The sequence below is a fragment of the Gigantopelta aegis genome, chromosome 13, assembly GCF_016097555.1.
Source record: "Gigantopelta aegis isolate Gae_Host chromosome 13, Gae_host_genome, whole genome shotgun sequence".
Classification (NCBI taxonomy): Eukaryota; Metazoa; Mollusca; class Gastropoda; order Neomphalida; family Peltospiridae; genus Gigantopelta; species Gigantopelta aegis.
In genome coordinates this window covers 8,841,653-8,864,258 of record NC_054711.1, presented here as the reverse complement: position 1 = coordinate 8,864,258, position 22,606 = coordinate 8,841,653, and the positions used below count along the sequence as shown (strand labels likewise).

Below are 22,606 nucleotides of genomic sequence, written 5' to 3'. Positions count from 1 at the left end.
CTAAACAATTGTTGTTGTCTGGGTTTTTTTAAAGGCCTTCATTTAAAAGTTATAAAACAATGTCAAAACTGTAAACGATCGACAGAACAGTGCTTAGTGTCGGTTCACTACCGCTGGCCTATATCCAGCTTGACCCGACCACGTTTGAATATGTAATTTGTGCACACGGCACGCTAGTTAGGATACAGAGAAACATACATGTGTAATCAAGTGAGTACTAGTAATTCTTACTTGTGTACATTTTTTTTTTTTGGTTCACGTTTTGTAATCATACTGAACCAAATAAAATGTTATCATGTATTTATTTATTTATATATTTTTGGCAACTAATGTAAGATTACAAACAATGCATTACCAAGTTCTTGTTAATATTTTCATGAAAATAGCGGGGTTTGTCAAATGTGTGTTTTGTTTATGAATCTTAACCATAATCCATTAAATGAAATGAAACTGAAAGCCACACAATCAACTATTATGTATTGTTTGAATTTAAGGGAGAATGGATCTCTTTATTAGTATTAAATAGAAACAATAATTAACAGTAATTAAGTTCGTAACTTTGTTTTAACTGCGGCTTATGTACGGACGAAGGTCGAAACTTTGTCTAAAACCAAGTGGTGCGGTTTATACACCAATGCGTGTAATAGGCCAGAAAATATGGTACACCACTTTTTTAGTCTTTATTAGTGGCAAGTAAACATTACTTAACTTCTTCTTTTTTTAAGTTTGTGTCAACAAAAATGTTTACAAGTATTTAAAAAATAGCAATAGCCAACAAGCTCAGAGCTGGAACAATAAAACACAAATGGATATAGTTTATAATAATAAAACATAACACTAATTAACACACAAAAAGGGAAAAAAACCACACGGAATTTGCAAAAATCTGAAACGGAATGTGGCAAAATATGAAACGGAAAATAATCCCCATCAGTCGAAATCACGTGGATTTGTTTGCCACTCGGAACTCGTCGGCCGATTCTGTGAGACATCAGAAAAATCGTAATCAGCTGAAGTATTCCGAATAGTAAACATTCCAGTGCATTCCATTGGAACATAGAGTGCATTAGATTAGAAAATAGCTGATGTGTCGCCAAATCACAACAATCTTAAGCAATTAGGCCCTATGTGTACACGTGTATAACTACAAACATTTAAAAACATTATTAAAAAGTAATGTATTTTATTGTTAGACAGTACATATTACATTTTACATTGACAACATATTAATTCCAAACCTGTTGGTTACTGTTTTATTGGAACAGGGCAACCAAATTTTTGGAGGGGCAACCTCAATGTGAACCCATACTTGCCCTCCGGGCAAGCAACCAAAATCCTTAAAATTGAGCACTGCTCAGTTCGAAGCAAACTGGCAGAACTCTCCTCGGGCCTTGAGAATGCTCAGGTGCCGAAGCGACTGTTAGCAATCGAAGGCAAAGTCGGGGCCACCTGCTCTGCGGACGAAGCAGTGGACCTATGCACAACGGAGTGCATGTGCTCGGTAACCGATGAAGTCGTCAAAACCGGTGCCGCGATGACTCCACCCTGCCCCCCTTCTGTTTGTAAAGGTAACCGTAATGACGATGGCGACGCCCGCGATGAAGCCATACAAACAGAACAAGGCGCCATCACTGACGAAGACGGCTCATGTACCACGGTCACAATAGGAGCCGGGGGGGGGGGGGGGGGGGGGGGGCGCGGCGGCGCTCTCCCGAAGTATCTGTAACTGTACTCGTAACACGGACCGACGAAGAAACACCCTTGTGTTTCCCCCCTTTCCGGACACTTTTCGAAGTGTCTACAGACTTATGGGACCTACCCACTAAGTCCGACTTGCCGACTACTGCCGAAGCAGACGACAAGATTTTGCTGGTACCCGAACCCTGAGTCTGCGAACCGAACCCACTGGTCAGGAGACCATGTGGTGCAGATCTCACACTGACGGTCTTGAGAACAAGACCGACAGTCCGGACACAACACGTGTGTGTCTTTACGTCGTAAAGGAAATGGACAATCATCTCGCGCACAAACTTTCCGTGCGCTAGCTGTCAACGAACTCGCGTCGGACATGGTAAATTCAACACAGAATTCCCAACTACCAACCATATGTCAAGTTCAACCGAAAAACAAACACAAAATTACAAGTAAAGAAAACTTTTTGCCAAAGCTTAACAGGTGTTAACAGGTGGACTGCAGAATTGAGAATGAAGTTACAGGTAGCCCGTGCAAGGATAGCATTGCGCATATCCGGCAAGGGAGAGAATTCTGCAGTGTGTAGGTATGACTCAGGTTGAATAGCATATTTGTTGTGCTAGCACAGTAAGTTGAATAAGACTATACCTGAGTGACAGATTCAACAGCCGATGTAGGTGTCAGCACTGGCTGGGACGGGAGGTGGGGTGGGTTGGGTGTGAATACCTGAGTGACAGATTCAACAGAGCCGATGTAGGTGTCAGCACTGGCTGGGATGGGAGGTGGGGTGGGGTGGGTTGGGTGTGAATACCTGAGTGACAGATTCAACAGAGCCGATGTAGGTGTCAGCAATGGCTGGGACGGGAGGTGGGTTGGGTTGGGTGGGGTGTGAATACCTGAGTGACAGATTCAACAGAGCCGATGTAGGTGTCAGCACTGGCTGGGACGGGAGATGGGGTGGGGGGGGGGGGGGGGGGGGGGAGGGAGGGTGTATACCCGAGTGACAGATTCAACAGAGCCGATGTAGGTGTCAGCACTGGCTGGGATGAGAGGTGGGGTGGGGGTGAATACCTGTGTGACAGCACTGGCTGGGACTGGAGGTGGGGTGGGATAAATACCTGAGTGACAGATTCAACAGCCGATGTAGGTGTCAGCACTGGCTGGGACAGAAGGTAGGGTGGGATAAATACCTGAGTGACAGATTCAACAGCCGATGTAGGTGTCAGCACTGGCTGGGACGGGAGGTGGGGTGGTGGGATAGGGGGTGAATACCTGAGTGACAGATTCAACAGAGCCAATGTAGGTGTCTGGTCGAAGCAGGATGTGCTCTAGCTGTGTTTTCTTCTGGTAGATTCTCTCCACCGACAGTCTCTTCGCGGATTTCCCTGATCCCTTGTGCTTCGCATCGCCGCCACTGAGAGCGTCGCCCGCCTCCCGGTGACCGTCCGGAGGAGCGACGGGAGCATCATCCTGGGATTTCGACTTCTTTATCGCTTTGTCCGTCTTCGCCTGCATGTTTTCAAACATAGCCTAGAAGCAGAAAATTAAAATCAAACATGGTATAAAATAACTATTTGCCAATTACAACACATGGCATAATATTTCACGAGAAACGTTGTTCTGTTCGTGTGTTGATTATGCAACTTTAAAATTACGAGAACCACCAATCGGTTAAGTGGTGAACAATTATATTCTAAAATTAAAAGTACCATATATCAGTAATGAAAGTGAAAATCAGTTTGTTTTTAAATACATTTGAACCACCAATGTCAAACAGAACTGTAGTTAAAGTGTTTTAGGATTACGTAGGCCTAACTCATCAGTTACGAGAATTATATTCACGTAACTGAACAATCGGTTACTGAAGTAAAACTCACATGAACTGACTTCCGGTTATTTAAGGAAAACAACAGTTATTTGGAGCAACAATGTGTAACATATTATGTTTTTAGTCACGTTACTGGCATCCCCTGAATAACCGGTTTCAAAATGATTTGCCAAGCTCGTGTAACAAGAATGTTTAACCGTAATCTGCAAAGTAGGCTAAATTGAAACAAAAAATAAGTTATTTAAAAAAAAAAAATGTACTGAATTCAGAGATGCCAACCATAGTTGAAGTGTCATAGGAATCCAGGCCTTCAAAAATAGGAATCCCACCCCCCCCCCCCCCCCCCCCAAAATAGGAATGTTATCAGTGATGGCTCAGGAGCGTGTTTTTCAACATTTTGGTAGTCAAGTTCAAGGCCGTACCCAATCAGCAAACATCAGGGCTGTTCAGAAGACCAATACTAGACTGGTATATTCTATATAGCCACGCTTGCTATTCGAAATCCACAAGTTTAAAGAACGATTGTTGACGGTGAAGAGTGAAAAAGTTTGTGCCTTCCAAAATACAATGCAACACCAAATACGCAAAATTACAATTTTCTTTCTAAAAATTGGAATTTCGAACAAGGCTATCGTAATAGCATAATCTATGTTTTAAATTCGTAATTATTTCGCGAAATTCGTAATGGTTGGCATCTCTGCTGAATTATAATAAGCTTATACATTAATTTATTTTAGTAACAGAACCATTTTAAATGGCAACAATCCCAATTAGTTAGGCCTGTGCATGTCCAGGTAAATTTATTGTTAGTTGTACACAGAAAAATCTAAACACCCACTTAATTTTTCAACTCTCGTCTAATTTATTATTATGCCAAATATGCCATAACCCCATGGGTAATTATTACAGCTGGCTTTGGATAGGAATGGTTACATTTTTGAAGAATACTGTTACCTAGACAGTGTTTAAATACAAAGTGGCTATATATATATATATATATATATATATATATATATATATATATATATATATATATATATATACACACACGATGGCCGAAATATTTTTGTTTAGCATTTCAATGTATTGGGGAAAACAGTGTTACAAAGTAATAAATAATTAATATAGCTGTTATTTTATTGAATATATTATCGTTCACAACTTGTAATGCTGTTTTAGCCATACGTTTTAATTTTTGGTCCCATTTTATCCAGTTTGGTTCTGTTTTCGTTTGGGGCCATTTTGTCACCGTTCCGTTTACGCTATAACCTGTTTCCAGAATGTCGCGTCTCCGCAGTTTGGATGTCCGAAGTCGGAAATGCAGTAAATGTCTTGTGAATTAAACTATTTCGTCATCCTTTTGTTTGAATGGTTTTGAATTCTGGCATGGCTGATGTGGAGTTGCAGATTAAACGTAAAAAAAATTAATTAAATATAAATTTACAGTTAGTCAGAAAAAGACGGATCGCCCATCGGACTGGTAGTTGCATTTTTTAACTATGGCAGTACACAAACTAAAAACAACAACAAAACAACAAATTAAAAAATAAATATATTTTCCTTGTTTTTTTTCAATATTTTCCGGGGGTGTCTTAAACCCAACCCTGTAAACTTTGCTCGCCTCAGTCTAGAACTCCCTTGTTAAAATCCCTGCACGTTCATGTGCAGTGATCATGTGTACAGCAGCTCCGTAAAAATGTTTTTAATAATAATACAAAAAATAAACACATAAATAAATAAACAAAAAGTGCAACAAAAAACTACAAAATAATAAACAAAAATTATGAGTTTATGTTCCAACTATTTATTATTTTATTTCAGCACATTCACGGTTATTTTAAATTATATTTAAGTTTCTATACACGGCAGTCATGTATATATAGCCTCATCAACACTCAGTTTTGTCGTACATTTTACACTCCTGATAAAAGAGTTCCAATTTTTTTAAATGAAGATTCCCTCAATTGTGGTACAATTAAAATGTTTTGGGTGATACAATAGTCAGGTTTGGCATTCCAAATTAATGTAGTTGCCACTAATAATCCACATTTGGAGAAATAATGTCCACTAAATCTGTGACAGTGCCTTTAAGCAAAATCATGGAACCAATACCATAATTACTAAAAAAAATTAGATTAGTTTAGTTCCTGGTTAGGAGTGTTATTCATAAAATCTGAAATTATGAAATGTTGGACATCCAATAGCCAGTGATTAATAAATCAATGTGCTCTAGTGGTGTTGTTAACTTGTTAAACAAAACAAACTCTTAAAACTATCTAAAAACTATCTTCAAATTCCAATCACCAATGTCTGGATTTATTTTTAAAACTACAATTGCACCATCTGCAACTCACTTTCAGAGGTCCTGTTGATGTCATGTTTAGAAAGAATACCCACTTTTTTCTTGAAAACAAAATAAAAACTGTTAATTCCAGATTATTCTTCCAGCCCTCAACAATAACAACCTTTGTAGGCAGTTGACAGTGTTTTAAATCAGACCGGCATTTTTAGCCAATAAGAACACAGAAAGTCGTTTTCATACAAACTGTTCACCAATCAAACCACGCAAAACAACTACGAGACCACGTGGTCTAGAGGCTTCAAGGCTGGGAAAAAATGCATTGTAATGAGAAAAAAAAAACACAAACGCAAAAAACTCACATTCCACTTGAGATCAGCTTCGGTCATTATGTTATCTGCAACATAAAGGAACATATCTTACACTCAGCAACACTGTATATGGCAGCATCACGTCTGACATCTTATGCAGCAAAATTAATCGCATTGGTTATCATTTATGTATTTCGTTTTATGAGACCTTTAAATAATAAACCATGAATCCGGAGACATTTTATAAGATCCCGGAAATACTGAAGGTTCAAATACATTGTACTAAACTGCAAATATATCGATGCGTGTGTCTAGATTCGTGTGTAACATCAGTTCCTAAACATTTGCCGGCCGATATTGGTGCCGAGTGTAGACGGCGAGACTAGACAATGAGACGCTACGTTTACGAATAAGAAAGACGCAAAATGGACACTGATTACATTATTTTAAAATCGCTAGACATGCTCTGTGTATCTAGTAATGATATATTGACAGCGGAGTAAACTTACTGTGTAGAGATGACGGGAAATAAAAAAAATTAAGAAAATAACTAGTCCGTCGGCAGATCAATAATGACGCGCCATATTGTCAGAAGACATAACGTTGATTTTCATTGGAAGATCGGTTTCACCGAAGTGTTGGGCTAGCCAATCGGTGTTGTTAATTTGTTAGTATGTACCCTGTATTGCTTTCCGCTGTAGTAACAGTCGATGTTTTATTTTTAACAGTCTGTAAAGAACCGAAAAGTACTATTATGGACTATTTAATAATACATTTTATTTAGTAGAATAAAAAGACAAGTTTGTTTTGTTTAACGACACCATTAGAGCGCATTGATTTTATAATCATCGGGGTTATTGCGCGGTCGGTCTGAGATCGATATATACGTCGGTGGAGCCCATTGGGCTAATTCTCGCTCCAACCTGTGCACTAAGATTATATCAAAAGTCATAGTATGTGCTATCCTGTTTGTGCATATATAAAAGATCTCGTTACTAATGGAACAATGTAGCAGGTTTCCTCTCTAAGACTATAGGTCAAAATTACTAAAAGTCTGACGCGTTGTTTTAAAAACAAAACCAAGAAACTTTTAACTCACAATTCTCCATGTTTGTAGACTGTTTCATTATGACTACATTTGATTATGAATATTTTAAATTGTTTTATAACTGTGTGTGTGTGTGTGTGTGTGTGTGTGTGTGTGTGTGTGTGTGTGTGTGTGTGTAGTGGCGTAGAAAGGTGCTAAAAAGTAGTGGGGGGCACACATACAGACACACACACATTATAAATACATGTATTATAAATATATATCGCTGCTGCTATTGGATCAAGAAAAGTGGGGGCATATGCCGCCCTTGCCCTCCCCCTCCCGCTTCCAATGTCAGTAGTGCACGTGTGAGAGACATCTCACATTTTATAAATGGCCACTGCAACGCAGGCTGCATCAGTGCATACAGTTTGCCTTCCCCTCCCCATGAATTCGAGACCACATGGTATCGACAAAAAGGTAATCTATGAAGCACTCGGTTCCATTATTAGACCCACACGCGTCATGTTGAGGTTATATGCAATACGCACCTACAGATATTGACAAGAATTCGTCAGATAAGCCGCAAAACGCTGTATTAAAAGAGTTGTTCTTCGGTGACGTCATTATTTGAGAGAATGACGTCATTTTAGCACTAGGATTACCCTGACTTTTATAATTATCTAAACTACAAAACCGTAATACATGTTCAGGGCCCCATCTCTGGACAGTGCAGTAGAATGGTTGTTGCAAAATAGTGGTTGGTTCCACGAATATCTATCTAGTGCTTAATTATTTATAGGAGGATAGCCACTCCCGAAGAGACCCCACAATGAGGACTGCCACTCCAGAGTAAAAAAGTTTGCTTTGTTTAACGACACCACTGGAGCACATTGATTAATTTATCATCGCCTATTGGATGTCAAACATTTCGTAATTGATACGTAGTCATCAGAGGAAACCAGCTACATGTTTCCTAATAAAGCAAGGGATCTTTTTGTGAACTTTCCCACAAACAGGAAAGCACATAGCACGGCCTTTGCCCTGTTGTGGTGCACTGGTTGGAACGAGAACCCCCCCCCCCCCCCCAATCAGTTGAATGGATCCACTGAGATGGTTCGATCCCACTTCTCTCCCAGAGTAGTTTACTAAATCAAAACTAGCACCGGAGTTAGAATAAGTACAGCTGTGATGACACGTACTCATAAACCGCATGCACAGTCATAATAGTGATGATATCAGGGCCTCGTTCAATTGATTTATACGTTTCACGGTAAATTAAATGATCACGTCGGGAATCAATCAAATAGTTTGCGAACTTGGGGCAGGTGTTTGCAAAAGATTAGCATATCCTGCCTCACCATTGGCACCCGTCATCAGTATTGCCAACAAATATGGGGGGGGGGGGGGGGGGGGGGCTGCACGAGTTTTACCAAAGATATTTTTTCTTTTAAGTAAAAACGAAAGAAATATTTTATTTAACGACGCACTCAACACATTTTATTTACGGATATATGGCGTCAGACATATGGTTAAGGACCACACAGATATTGAGAGAGAAAACCCGCTGTCGTCACTTCATGGGCTACTCTTTTCGATTAGCAGAAAGCGATCTTTTATATGCACCATCCCACAGACAGGATAGTACATACCACGGCCTTTGTTTCGCCAGTTAAATACATGTATTTAATCTGCATACAGTGAGCGTATCTTAGAAGTTGTGACACGTAGACACCAAAAGCTGGAACATGTTGTGACACGTAGACACCCAAAAACTGGAACAGATGTTGTGACACGTAGACAAAAAAAACTGGAGCAAAAGGTATATTGTTCGACATAAAGGGGAAATTGATTATTGATAATTTTGGGAAGCACAAATACGCATATTAATACAATTTACAATCGTTATTATGTGTACATGTATACGTCTAGATATAACTACCTACGTTAAACATTGTCGCCATGACATATAGCTTTTATGCTAAAAGGGGGGGGGGGTGTTCATTAAAAGACGTTTCGTAACGCTATTCAGTATGCTTACACTCCCCCCTCCTGTAACGCTGTATAACGTTTGGGTCTACATCCACCCACCCCAAGGAGCGTTACGTAATATTTGAATGGCCCCATGTAGAGGACCACTGCATCAGCTAAAATTAGCTCTGCTGTCCTCAAGCCTTGCGCTGTTTATATGTTGATTTTCCGAAAGCAACATAATAAACAGGACAGAGCTATATCTGCCGTTCGAGAGCTAGACGGAGGTCAGATCATAGGTTTTAACATGCACATTCGGAACAAGCTGTTGTAGCGCACGCAACCCTATTACATCATCGGCGCACATGTCGACTTTCGCCGGCTCCTCTGTCCAGAACAGGAAAGGATTTGTGGTGGGGTGGGAACACGAGCAGCCAGATCAGTAGCGGTAGCAGGGGACGGTTGGTTACCGGCCTCGGTAGTGTCGTGGTAAGGCCATCTGACATAAGGCTGGTAGGTACAGTGTTCGCAGCCCAGTACCGGCTTCTACTCAGAGCGAGTTTTCACGACTCGATGGGTAGGTGTAAGACCAGTACACCATCTTCTCTCTCACTAACCATTAACAACTAATCCATTGTTCTGGACAGATAGCCGAGATGGCAAAGGTGTGTGCCCAGGACTGCGTGCTTGAACCTTAATTGGATATAAGCACGAAAAGAAAGACGGTTGGTTTTGGTGCTATTGAATTTGTAAATGTCCCGTAGGATTAAAGTCAAATAGAAAATGCATCATTTCTTGAAGTAATTTTGACGCATAATTTAGTTCATCGAAAGGTAGCTCATTAGAGCTAGACGGACATTTGGACGGCAGAGTAAACCCTAACTCGACGGACTAAACTACAGTCGAGCTACAACTAAAATAATTATGTGGTATCCAAACATATTTATTTATTTTGTGTTTTGGGAGAGTCCTTTTTTTTTATATGTCTCAAACAGTTTCAATTTAATAATTACATTTTACATAGGGATATTTTTAAGTGGTCTTTTTCTGTTAATGAGTTATTACCTATTAGTCATAAAACTGAAAATTAAATATCATAGCTGTCTTGGTCGGCAGGCCTTTTGTTTAGAAACCATTTTTGGTTATTAATTATTAATTGGATATTATTAATTTTCTAAAGGTGTAAGATCCTTGGAATGATCATGTACCTATAATAAGTATGCCATGGGCTATTTCTTGTTTCAGCCAGTGCACCACGACTGGCATATCAAAGGCCATGGTATGTGTTATCCTGTGTGGGATCGTGCATGTAAAAGTCCCTTGCTATTAATGAAAAAGTGTAGTGGGTTTTCTCTCTAAGACTATATGTCAAAATTACCAAATGTTTGACATCCAATAGCTGATGATTAATACTGATGATTAATAAATCAATATGATCTAGTTGTGTCGTTAAACAAAACAAACTTTACTTTATAATAACTAATAATTACTCGAAGCCTCGGAATGTTTTTTTTCATCGCCCTCTGTTTGTAGTGCTTAGCGGGTTAAGCGGGTTTAATCGTGGTCTCGTTGATAACGTTTTGTTTCACCGAGACTAGGGGATCCCCGACTACTTTTATTTTTTATAGCGCATGCGCATTGTTAAATTAAAAAGTATACACGTATTTTCAGACACTGTCAACAAAAATAGTATTGATATTTGTATAAAATCAATAGCAAATATGGCTGGGTCAGCATTGAAGCGTCTTATGGCAGAATACAAACGTATGTTAATAATTACAAGTTTACGATTTGGACCGACGTTCATGAATTATTTACAACTGTCTTGCCGTCTGATCGAAAGTCGTTCTATGAACCGGAAATGACAACTTTCACAGATATTCTGCTAATTAAATATTAAATATAAGTTTAACTTCATTGATGCTGTTGGTGGCATTAGATTATTATTTTTTATGTTAATTGTGCGCTGAAATTTAGAGATGTTTTGGTCTAATTTCCGCCCGCAATCCCCCCCCCCCCCCCCCCCCCCACTTAGTATTTGTTAGAATTAGCAGACCTTTCTCCAGGATTTTTTAAGGCGCTTATATTTTCACTATCAGTTTAATGCAAATGCAAGTGCCAGTTTTGTTGTTTATGACAATTACTGAATTAGTAATTCAACTAATTGACTTGTTAAATGAAAGTTAGAGCAAGTACTCTGACTGTAAGAGAGCTAGACGGACATTTGAACATAAATAAGCTCTCATTACAGTCAGAGACCAAGCTATGTATTTTGTTGGCAATTGCCGACAACCAAAAAGTTGTCAAAGATTTCCGCTCTAATACCACAACAATCCTATGTTTGACGTCAAATACCGTTACATCGATCATTTTCGAGTTAATTGATTTAAAAAAAATCAGATATTAATCACTAATACACACTACAGAAAGAAACCCGACAGCACCCACATTCAGCTAAGCTTCGGCAAACTCCGGACAGCAGAATTCTAAGTTTTCCGACCTATATCGTGACGTTGCGTCACATGATCGCCCACTCAGCCATTCCGTCTTCCAGGGGCCGTCTTAAAACGACAAGTGCCCGACAATCACAAAAAAAAGTTTGTTTTGTGTAACAACACCATTAGAGCACATTGATTCATTAATCATCGGCTATTGGATGTCAAATATTTGGTAATTTTATCATAGTGTTAGCGAGGAAACCCGCTACATTTTATCATTAGTAGTGAGTGATCTTTTATAGGCCTATGCACCATCCCTCAGACAGGATAGCATATACCACGGCCTTTGATATGCCAGAGTGGTACACATGCCAAGCAGACTTATGACTTGTAGATGAAATACTTTTTTCACCTTGAGAAAACGTGAATATAATATTGTGTATGTGTGTGTACTACTCTCTGTCACTTTGGTGATTGTCCACAGCCCAGTGGTAAAGCGTTCACTTGATGCGTTGTCGTCTGGGATCGATCCCCAACTGTGGGTTCATTGCACTATTTCTCGCTTCACCCAGTGCATATCAAAGGCCGTGGTATGTGCTATCCTGTCTGTGGGATGGTGCCTATAAAAGATCATTTTCTACTAATGATAAAATGTAGCGGGTTTATATTTTGTAATCCAGTATCACTATGTTTTGCCTTTGAAAAATTAGACATTTGGACTATTCTGTGTAAAAGTTCCTCCACAAGGGTGCTTTTGGTAGAAATATAGCACAGAAGACACAATGAGGCATTATGGAACTAAACGTTTTATTCCATAGACGCTCGGTTCTTTCCGTCAAAATACACCCTATGAGATTTATAAGTATTAAAATGCGTTCTCACTTGTTGATCCACTGCGTGTCTGTGTGGTTACAGTGCTCGACTACAGTCCCGATGGTCTGGAGTTTGAATCCAGACCCTAGCACTACGTTGCTTGTAGTGTTTAATGCAATGTCCACTTGATATCGCTACCCCAAGGGGGGGGGGGGGGGGGTTGTCGGCAGGAATCTTTCTGTATATACTAGTACATGTAATTGTACATATAATATATTTTAATTTCTTTCGTAGAATTAACACTAAACCCACCAGAAGGCATTATTGCGGGTCCAGTGAATGAAGAGAACTTCTTCGAGTGGGAGGCATATATTATGTAAGTTGTGAAGTCAGTTTTGTTTAATGACACTACTAGAGCACATTGATTAATTAATCATCGGCTATTGGATGTCAAAATATTTGGTAATTCTGACTCGTAGACATCGGAGGAAACCCGCTACATTTTTCCATTAGCAGCAAGGGATCTTTTATATGCACTTTCCCACAGACAGGAAAATACATACCATAGCCTTTGACCAGTTGTGGCACACTGGTTGGAACGAGAAAAAATCCCCAAACAGTTGAGTGGATCCTGCGATGCAAGCACCTCAGGCGATCACTCAACCAACTAACACTGAGCACTTAAAATTAATGACGGACGGGAAGTAGCTTATTGGCAAAAATGTTCGTCTGTGGCACGGTCAGTCTAGCATCAATCTGCGTCGGTGGGTTATTTCTCATTCCAGCCAATGCACCATGACTGGTATATATCAATGGCTGTGGTATGTGTTATCCTGACTGGGATTGTGCATATAAAAGATTCCATGCTACTAATGAAAAAATGTAGCGGGTTAGGCTATATGTTAAAATTATCAAATGTTTGACATCCAATAGCTGATGATTAATAAATCAATGTGCTCTAGTGGTGTTGTTATAGTATAGTAATGTGATCTAGGTTTTAATCATCAGTTTGGAAAGTTGTGCAGCTAAAATCTTTGTCTCACTACAGTGCATTTTTATTATTATTATTTTTGTACATTTCCCAGTTTTATTCAATATTTTGAAGTTTGTTTGATCCTTTTTCAGGGGTCCAGAAGGAACATGTTTTGAGGGGGGTGTCTACCCCGCCAGGCTGACGTTCCCCCCAGACTACCCGCTCAGTCCACCGAAAATGAAGTTTATGTGCGAGATTTTTCATCCTAATAGTGAGTATATTCTTTTTTCGCAATGCCTCAAGATTTTGAGCTGAAAATTTTGTGTATAGCTCTATGATGTAATGTTGTGGATTAAATTTGACTTTCATGGTGATTTATCCATTTTTCACAGAGTTATAACCCTTATTGGGTGTAGGAACACACATTACTTTAGCAATACTCTCAGAAAGATTGTTAATCTATACCAGGGAACATTTTGTTCAGTATCACGTCGCGATTCGCTACGCAAATTTCAGAGATCACTACACAATTTTTAAACATTAAATAGTAGTGCTAATCAATTTTCAACTGACTAGAAATATCACTAATCAAAATTTGAAAACAAACTGTTCTCTGTATACTGAATTTATTTTTGAGACTGTGTAACTATATTTATTTCAGTCTACACCGATGGCCGTGTTTGTATATCGATACTGCACGCCCCGGGGGATGACCCGATGGGTTACGAGACGAGCGCTGAAAGATGGAGTCCGGTCCAGAGTGTGGAAAAAATACTTCTCTCTGTCGTCAGCATGCTGGCGGGTAAATTTGGGTTTTCATTTTAGTGGAGATGGTGGGATGTAGCTTAGTTGTCAATGTGCTGGCAGGTAAATTTGGTTTTTCATTTTGAGGGTTGGGGTGGAGATGGGGAATGTAGCTTACCCGGTAGTCGTCAATGTGCTGGCAGGTAAATTTGGTTTTCATTTTGGGGGTTTGGTGGTGGAGATGGGGGGGATGTAGCTTAGTTGTCAATGTGCTGGCGGGTAAATTTGGTTTTTCATTTTGGGGGGTTGGTGGTGGAGATGGGGATGTAGCTTAGTTGTCAATGTGCTGGCGGGTAAATTTGGTTTTTCATTTTGGCGGTTTGGTGGTGGAGTAGGGGAATGTAGCTTAGTCGTCAATGTGCTGGCAGGTAAATTTGAGGGTGGTGTGATTGAGATGGGATATAACTGGGTGTTACAAATTACATTTATCTGTCATCGGGTAAAGTTATTTTTATTTTATTTTTGATTGGGTAGGGGGCGGAGTGGGGAGATGCAGGGCTGCCAACCATTACGATTTATGCGGAATCATTACGATTTTCCATCTATTATTACGCTATTACGCCCGTAATCTGAAAGATTACGGCAAATCCGCATTTTCCTGTTTTTTGGGAGGTTTTTTGTTGTAATAACCTACCACCCCTACGAATCACATAAATTGGACTCGCCCAACTAGCCGCAAATGCGCACGGAAGTTTTTTTTGCACGCGCAACGCACTTCAGGATAGCTTGTGAAACAACGCCATTTTGTAAAGATGTCGAAAAAACGCGAACGATCAGAGCCATATGAACTGTGCAAAGCTTAGAAAAAGCTAAAAGCAGTACAGAAGTATAAACAGGACTATAGCAATGAGTGGCCTGTTTTGAAGGCCAGTTCTGTTAGTAATATTAGTGCATTTTGCACTTTATGTCGTGTTGATTTTTCTGTTGCCCATGGCGGGAAAAATTATTGCCAAAGGCACATCAAAATGAAGAAACACCAGGACATCGTTGAGGCCAGCGATAAAACAATTCATAAACAAATATCTGGATATTTTACACAGCAAAAGGGTTTATACGACGGGTCACAATTCACACGAAAATGATTACTCTTTCCCGTTTTTAAATGTTGGCAGCTATGGAGATGTAGCTTAGTGGTACAAATTACATCCGTCTCATCAGTACACTGGCAGGTAAATGTTTTTGTTTTTTTTAAATTGGGGGGGTGGAGGTCGGGTGGAGTAGGGAGTTCGCAGTATAAATGACATGTCTCTGTTGTCAGTATTCTTGCAGGTAAATTTGTTTTTGTTATTTGGGGGGGATGGGTTTAGAGTGGGGGTATGTAGCGTAGTGGTACAAATTACATCCGTCTGTGTTGTGAAATTAATTGTTTCAAAGAGCACGATCCTTTAAAATTAAATTATGTTGAAACTTGACGTTTACCTTTTTATTTCTTCCATGATTTGAAGTAATTAACGTGTAGATGGACAGGCCAATGTCCGTGATTAAATTATGTATCATTATAGTTCAGTAAATACTTAACTGAATATTAATATTTGAGTTATTTCATAAAAAACTTAGTATTTCTTGCTAAATGTTGTCTGCTTTGCGAGCGGAAATGCACGAGACGAACTATTTCCGGTTTGCTGTAAAGCACTGTTGGTTAATAGACCGGAACCGTAGTGTTATTGCTTAACCTGTGAAAACGATGTTGTTGTTTTGATTAATGTTATGGATTATAAATAACATTGATATTAGAAATATATGTTTAGATATTCGCTGATTTATGTATCCGTTGTGTATTGTAAGACCATATTGTGTTTTTCTCAAGAGTATATTTGACGTCATACTAGAGATTCAAAAAAGACCAGTGACGTCAATGTTGGGGTATAAATAGAACTGTTACGTCAGTTGTAAACAGTTGGATCCAAATTTTGACAACTATCAGCTGATCGAGCTAAACTTCACAGTTATAACGTTTCACTGAATATTTTTTTTACATTTTGGACAGCATTGAGAGGTAAATAGACAATTGTCTTTACAATCTTTCTAAATTAATAGGTTATCCAATTTAAATTACTTTAAAGTAGTTTTGGGATCCAACTCAATAATTACTCTTTCTTGTTTATTAAATTTAGGATAGATAATTCATTAACTGTTCATTGAGAGCATCTTGAGATAATGGGCGATTGTCCAGTCGCATAGTGTTGTTAGTCAGTCACTGAGAACACTCAATTGATAATGGGCGATTGCCTAGTCTTTTGGTTGTTTAAATAAATATCAGTAACTGTAGTTAAATATTATAGTTCTTTGGAGTATAACTCTTAACTAACTGTTCATTGAGAGTATCTTGAGATAATGGGCGATTGTCCAGTCTCCTGGTGTTGTTAGTCAGTCACTGAGAACACTCAATTGATAATGGGCGACTGCCTAGTCTTTTGGCTGTTTAAATAAATATAGATTTTTAACTGTGATACTTGTAATTGACATCACTGGTTAACTATATGTTTTCATAGTTTAGTGTTAATAGTATTCTTAGTTCATAACTTTGGTTGATATCTGCATAATATTTCATGTATAAAATTCCTGTGTTTTCAATGCAATAACAACCCATCTTTAAAGTGACATCTTGTTGTCTTGTTCATTTTAACTATTATTTATGTGGTAAACGCCTTCATGGTCACGCGTGCATTCGAGCGTGCGGTACGCACTCCTTGTCACTTACCCAGTACGTAGGTCCAGAGTAGTTGCACGACACATGGGCACACAACTCGCACGCACAAAATTCTACCACAGTCTGTCATCAGTATGCTGGCTAGTAAATTAATTTTGGGGGTCGGTGGGGTAGGGGTAAGATGGGATATAGATTAGGGGTACAAATTACATCTGTCTGTCATTCATGTGCTGGCTAGAAAGTTAGTATTTCATTTCGAGGTGCAGGTAGCGTGCCTGAGTGGTACACAGTGTTAGAAAAACAGGAATACTGAACTTTGTTTTTAATGTGTCCAAGATGGGATTTCCATACAGTATGTAAATATATTGAACATTATGCCATGTTCTACATCAGTGGAACTTGTTTTATAGTTGCACCTATGGATGTTCATCACAGGGAACATTTTGTTCAGTATCACATCACAATTCACTATGCAGGTTTCAGAGATCAGAGATCACTAGACAATTAAAAAAAATTAAACAGTAGTTGCTAATCAATTTTCAATTGACTAGAAATATTGCTAATCGAAATTTTTAAAACAAAATGTTCCCTGCATCATAATAATATGTGAATGATTTTTATTATTATTCATTTAATTAACATTTTACAATTTGTTTTTTAAAGTTTATTCATTTATTTTAATTTTAAATTACTGTATTTTTCTTAACATGCATTGAGATAAACATCAATAGATGTAACAAATACATTTATGGCAGGCAAGACATTGAATTCTGTTGAATTCTTCACTTTGTTTTTCTTTTTTCAGAGCCGAATGATGAAAGTGCTGCAAGTGTTGATGCTGCTAAAACGTGGCGGGAAGACCGCGCCCGGTTCAATGATATTGCAGCGTTGACAGTGAAAAAATCTCTCGGATTGTAACACCGACCCCCCCCCCCCCCCCCCCCTCACCTCCCACCTCTCATCCAGATTCTTCGTCATCTCAGTACATTCTCTGTCATTTTGTGGTTGTGTCAATAGATTCGGACTCTTGGATTGATTTTTGTTTTTAAGTGAAGATCAATCACCGTTGCAACAACCGCCTATTTTGTAAAAAAAAAAACCCATACACACTTCCATGTAATATTAAATTAAGCTTGTAAAAAAAAACCCACGCAAAATACCGAAAACAAATCTGGTTAAAGGTGCACTATTATGTCATGTAGTTGTAGGTGCCATATTTTATTATTTTAAATTTTTTGGAGATAAAATAACATACATTTGAAACAAAAATTAATAAATAATATTGGCAATTATGTAACTTCAATAGGTCCCTTTATCACATCTGAAGACATTGGTTTTACAATGGCAGTTGTAGAATAGGTCAAGTGGTAATGGGGGATGAAATAGCCCAAAGTTCAGCCATCCATTTTTTGCTAACATGTGCGAACTATTTTGACTGGTTCCTGAAGTGGTCATTCGGTTTACTGTGAAGCGTAAAAACCAGTTTAGCGAACACTAGCGACAAGTGGTTGACTGAACTTGCCCTGCTTCTGCTCAGGCTACTCCATTAGCCAGGACTAGCTCTGGGTCAACAGAAAATGTTGCTAAATTATCTATTTAAACTTCAAAGATTGCAAAAACCCAGTTATTTTGTATCAAAATATCAATTGTTACATAAAATTATTTCACCATTTCTAAATAAAATTTGCCAATTGTTTTTTTAAGTTGGCGAATTTGGCGAGTGCCAAAGCTAGCCCTGATTAGCTGCAAGTCGACCATTTATACGCACATTTCTAGATACGGGACAGCACATGCTGAGGGCGGACAGAACAGCACATACCGAGGGCAGACAGAACTGGTTATGTCCAAAGTTGAGGGGTTTTTTCAGTATAACACATTTTAACATTATTTTATTATGAAGGAGAAGCATTAAAGTAGCTATCACATGACAAGGACTGGGTAAACAGGACTTCTTGGAAGATTTTAGCCATTTCATTGGCTATTGTGATATTGGGGCCGGTCCATTGGACTGGGTGGAAAGTGCCATTATATCAGAGATTGGACCAAAGTTCAGCCAGCTAACGTTCGCAAACTATTTAATGGGTTTCCGACATGACAGTTTGGTTTACCGCTTGTCGCATCAGGGCTTCTATAAAGAAAATTAAATCCACTAGCTATGGGATGTAAACACTTTACTAGCCATGATTAAAACTTCACTAGCCCTACTTTACTTATAGTTAATACAATTTTACTAAATAAATATAATAGTAATAATCCGATATGTCACCTAAAGAGGGAGATGGAGTTTAAAAAGCACCAACATTGGGAGTTGGGGTGGGGTCAGGATATTCATATAAGTTACAAAATAGACCTAACTGCAACATTTGACCAAAAACATTTCACTAGCCATTGGGCATGGCAATAGTAGTTACCAGTATTTACTAGTCCAACATTGGATATCACTAGCCATGGGAGTGGGGCTACCATAATCTAGAAGCCCTGCGTGCATAAACCAGTCTAGCAAAGCTTTTTTCTGCTTGGTCTGGCTGAACTCTGCCCTGGTTCAAGTAATCATTTAAAAAAAAAACAATCCATGTTTTGTTCAGTTTATTCAAATTGTATAGCTTTCCATTCGTCCTATTATATGCATATCCTCTTAAAGGGACAGACCCTAGTTTCAACACGTGAAAATTAACACTAAATTTGGATAAAGTTACAATTGAATGAAACGTGAGTGTGACCGAAATGGTGAAATACCCTCTAAAATAGACTAAAACTAGACTCCATAACTGTTACTTCTTAGACGCACATGCATTTTTAAAAATATGATAAATGCATTTTGTGATATTAAAAACACATGAAATATACAGAAATTGATAATCTAAACCATAAAATCTAAGTGAAGTATGATTTCAGTTATCAAAAATGGCTATAATAGTCAAAAATATGCCTTAGTGTTTAAAAAATAGGATATGTCCCTTTAACTAAATTAACTAAATTTAAAAAAAAAAGGAAAGCAAAATGGCTAACTCTGTCATTTTTGTAATGAGTGGATATTACCAGTTTTGGTTGTCAGCTTTTAGCTTTTAATATACCAGTTGTAGAGCACATATTGGAGACTGACGTAACCCACTACTTCAGTACTGATCTGTCAATCGATGTGGTGTGTGCTGTCTTGTTCTTGCAAGCAAGTATATAGCACATTTCCTGACAAGTGATGTAAAACCTATATTTGAAACTCGCACTGAATATTGCTGTGTATTTTTATAGCATTTTAAGTATGTAAATATTGTGTTTGTGTAAATATAAATATGTTATGTTGGGGAGCTGTTTGTATTCACACTGTAAACTGTGTTTTGGTAAAATAATGCTTATATGTATGTATGTAAACTATGTATAAACAAAAATGTATTTTAGTTTACATTGCCAGCAAAAGTATAACAGTAGTTTTGCTTGCATTGTTGACCATTTTCTTGTTTACTATGTACTACACAACCCACAACCGGCAATCATAAATACAGAAATAAAAAGTGTAAAAGTACCTTTAACAATGCCAATTAAACTGTATTGTTTCATTGCATAATGGTCACCTGTGTTATTATTAATTTAAAAAATACTTTATTAGAGGACTAACCTGCAAAATTGTTTTTGTTACAGGAAATTTGGCTGTGGTTTTTCTAGTCACTTGAATTACCTCCCTTATTCTGTTGAGTTTTGTCCAGTGAACTGTCCTAATGGAAATAAATAATTCCCTCACCCTCTTGTGAGCACTTCTGGAATGGTCAGTGATATTATTGGTAAACACTGGTGACAAAATTTGTTTTATTTATAATTATGTATTTGTATGAAAATGAGAATAAATTAAACTCACCATTGATTGTTGTTCTGATTATTGAATAATAAAGTATTGTCTTTTAATATGCCAGGGGAGAATCGTAGCCCAGTGACAAAGTGCTCGCTTGATGAGCCGTCGGTTTGGGATCGATCCCCATTGGTGGGCCCATTGGGCTATTTCTTGCTCGAGCCAGCGCACCACGACTGGTACATCAAAGGCTGTGGTATGTACTACCCTGTCTGTGGGATGGTGCATATAAAAGAACCTTTGCTGCTAATCGAAAAGAGTAGCCCATGAAGTGGTGACAGCGGGTTTTCTCTTTCTATATCTGTGTGGTCCTTAATCTTATGTCTGACACCATATAACCATACATAAAATGTGTTGAGTGTGTCGTTTAAACATTTCCTTCTTTTATATGCCTGTCAATTCTCCATCTTTTTGTTTCTGTTTTTTTATTTTTTAAAGTATATTTTTTTATTTTTAGCTTTCTTAATTCTTTAATACATATATATCATCTTATAGCAGAGTAGTGTTAAGTACAACTAGTTTCCTGTCTAAAATGAGTAGTCACATGACCCTCTCGATAGTGTTGTATTTTTCACAGAATATATTCTGACAGAAATTGTATTGAACTGCATATTGAATTAATGGTGGTGTGGAACCTTTAAAAAAAAATCTTTGAAATCGCAGAAGGCAAACACTCGGGCGAGTTTACTATTTAGCAGCTAGATTGAGCCATTAGAAAAACATGATTTGAACAGCAAAGACGGCATACTTGTCGGCAACAGCCTGGGGCCTAATTCACTAAACTCTCGCAACTTTGCGATCTCGCAGTGCAATGCTAAAAGACTTGCAAAGAGGATGCTTTGTTGTCTAGCAGATCCTAAGAGAGCTCTGTGAATTAGGCCCCATATCTCTATAGAAGACAGATCTCGCAGTGCAATGCTAAAAGACTTGCAAAGAGGATGCTTTGTTGTCTAGCAGAGCCTAAGAGAGCTCTGTGAATTAGGCCCCATATCTCTATAGAAGACAGATCTCGCAGTGCAATGCTAAAAGACTTACAAAGAGGATGCTTTGTTGTCTAGCAGAGCCTAAGAGAGTGAATTAGGCACCATATCTCTATAGAAGACGGATCTCGCAGTGCAATGCTAAAAGACTTACAAAGAGGATGCTTTGTTGTCTAGCAGAGAGAGCTCTGTGAATTAGGCCCCAATTCTAGAAGCACTCGCATATCTAAAAGACTATAGAAGCCTAAGAGAGCTCTGTGAATTAGGCATCTCGAAGACAGATCTCGCAGTGCAATGCTAAAAGACTTACAAAGAGGATGCTTTGTTGTCTAACAGAGCCTAAGAGAGCTCTGTGAATTAGGCCCCATATCTCTATAGAAGACAGATCTCGCAGTGCAATGCTAAAAGACTTGCAAAGAGGATGCTTTGTTGTCTAACAGAGCCTAAGAGAACTTTGTGAATTAGGCCCCTGGTCCCTGGGCCCTGATTCACTAAACTCTCGCAACTTTGTGTGATCTTACAATGCAATGCTAAAAGACTTACAAAGAGGATGCTTTGTTGTCTAGCAGAGCCTAAGAGATCTTTGTGAATTAGGCCCCATATCTCTATAGAAGACAGATCTCGCAGTGCAATGCTAAAAGACTTACAAAGAGGATGCTTTGTTGTCTAACAGAGCCTAAGAGAGCTTTGTGAATTAGGCCCCATATCTCTATAGAAGACCGATCTCACAGTGCAATGCTAAAAGACTTACAAAGAGGATGCTTTGTTGTTTAGCAGAGCCTAAGAGAGCTTTGTGAACTAGGCCCCTGGCATGTTATGCTAGGCACAGACTACCAACTGCCAACAGAGTTGGTCAACTCGTTTGATGCATTGTAATTTCTCCAACTCCCGACTTACGATGGGTGCAAGTAGATTAATAACTAATGGGTTATACAACGAGAATCGAGTTGTAAGAGCGCTCAGACTAGCCACTGGACTG

General features: G+C 38.6%; 2 protein-coding genes across 6 annotated transcripts in view; one reads left to right on the top strand and one right to left on the bottom strand.

The window, feature by feature from the left end:
- Positions 1-7,765, bottom strand: part of LOC121387353 (DNA topoisomerase 2-beta-like) — a 62,044-nt gene extending 54,279 nt beyond the window's left edge. For 2 of the 5 annotated variants that reach the window (XM_041518402.1, XM_041518406.1), the window contains exons 1-3: positions 6,640-6,705; positions 6,182-6,216; positions 2,965-3,222 (exon numbers count right to left, since the gene is read on the bottom strand). In XM_041518402.1, the coding sequence (XP_041374336.1) occupies positions 2,965-3,222; positions 6,182-6,208 (285 nt within the window). In that variant the 5' untranslated portion in view covers positions 6,209-6,216; positions 6,640-6,705. Of the gene's footprint in view, positions 1-2,964; positions 3,223-5,874; positions 6,006-6,181; positions 6,217-6,639; positions 6,706-7,708 lie in introns of those variants that run through there. The other 3 variants (XM_041518403.1, XM_041518405.1, XM_041518404.1) reach the window with 3 other exon arrangements.
- A 3,001-nt stretch (positions 7,766-10,766) lies between these two features.
- LOC121387556 (ubiquitin-conjugating enzyme E2 G2-like) lies at positions 10,767-17,952 on the top strand. Its single transcript, XM_041518711.1, has 5 exons — positions 10,767-10,892; positions 12,674-12,755; positions 13,505-13,623; positions 14,014-14,154; positions 17,612-17,952. The coding sequence occupies exons 1-5, from the start codon at positions 10,850-10,852 to the stop codon at positions 17,722-17,724; spliced, it is 498 nt and encodes a 165-aa protein (XP_041374645.1). The 5' UTR covers positions 10,767-10,849; the 3' UTR covers positions 17,725-17,952.
- The last annotated feature ends 4,654 nt before the right edge of the window (positions 17,953-22,606 follow it).

Excerpts from the sequence above, each read along its gene's own strand:
- LOC121387556 (XM_041518711.1), top strand. The coding sequence starts at position 10,850 with ATGGCTGGGTCAGCATTGAAGCGTCTTATGGCAGAATACAAAC. Across the intron at positions 12,756-13,504 it reads GAGTGGGAGGCATATATTAT|GGGTCCAGAAGGAACATGTT; the intron begins GTAAGTTGTGAA and ends ATCCTTTTTCAG. Across the intron at positions 14,155-17,611 it reads TGTCGTCAGCATGCTGGCGG|AGCCGAATGATGAAAGTGCT; the intron begins GTAAATTTGGGT and ends TTCTTTTTTCAG.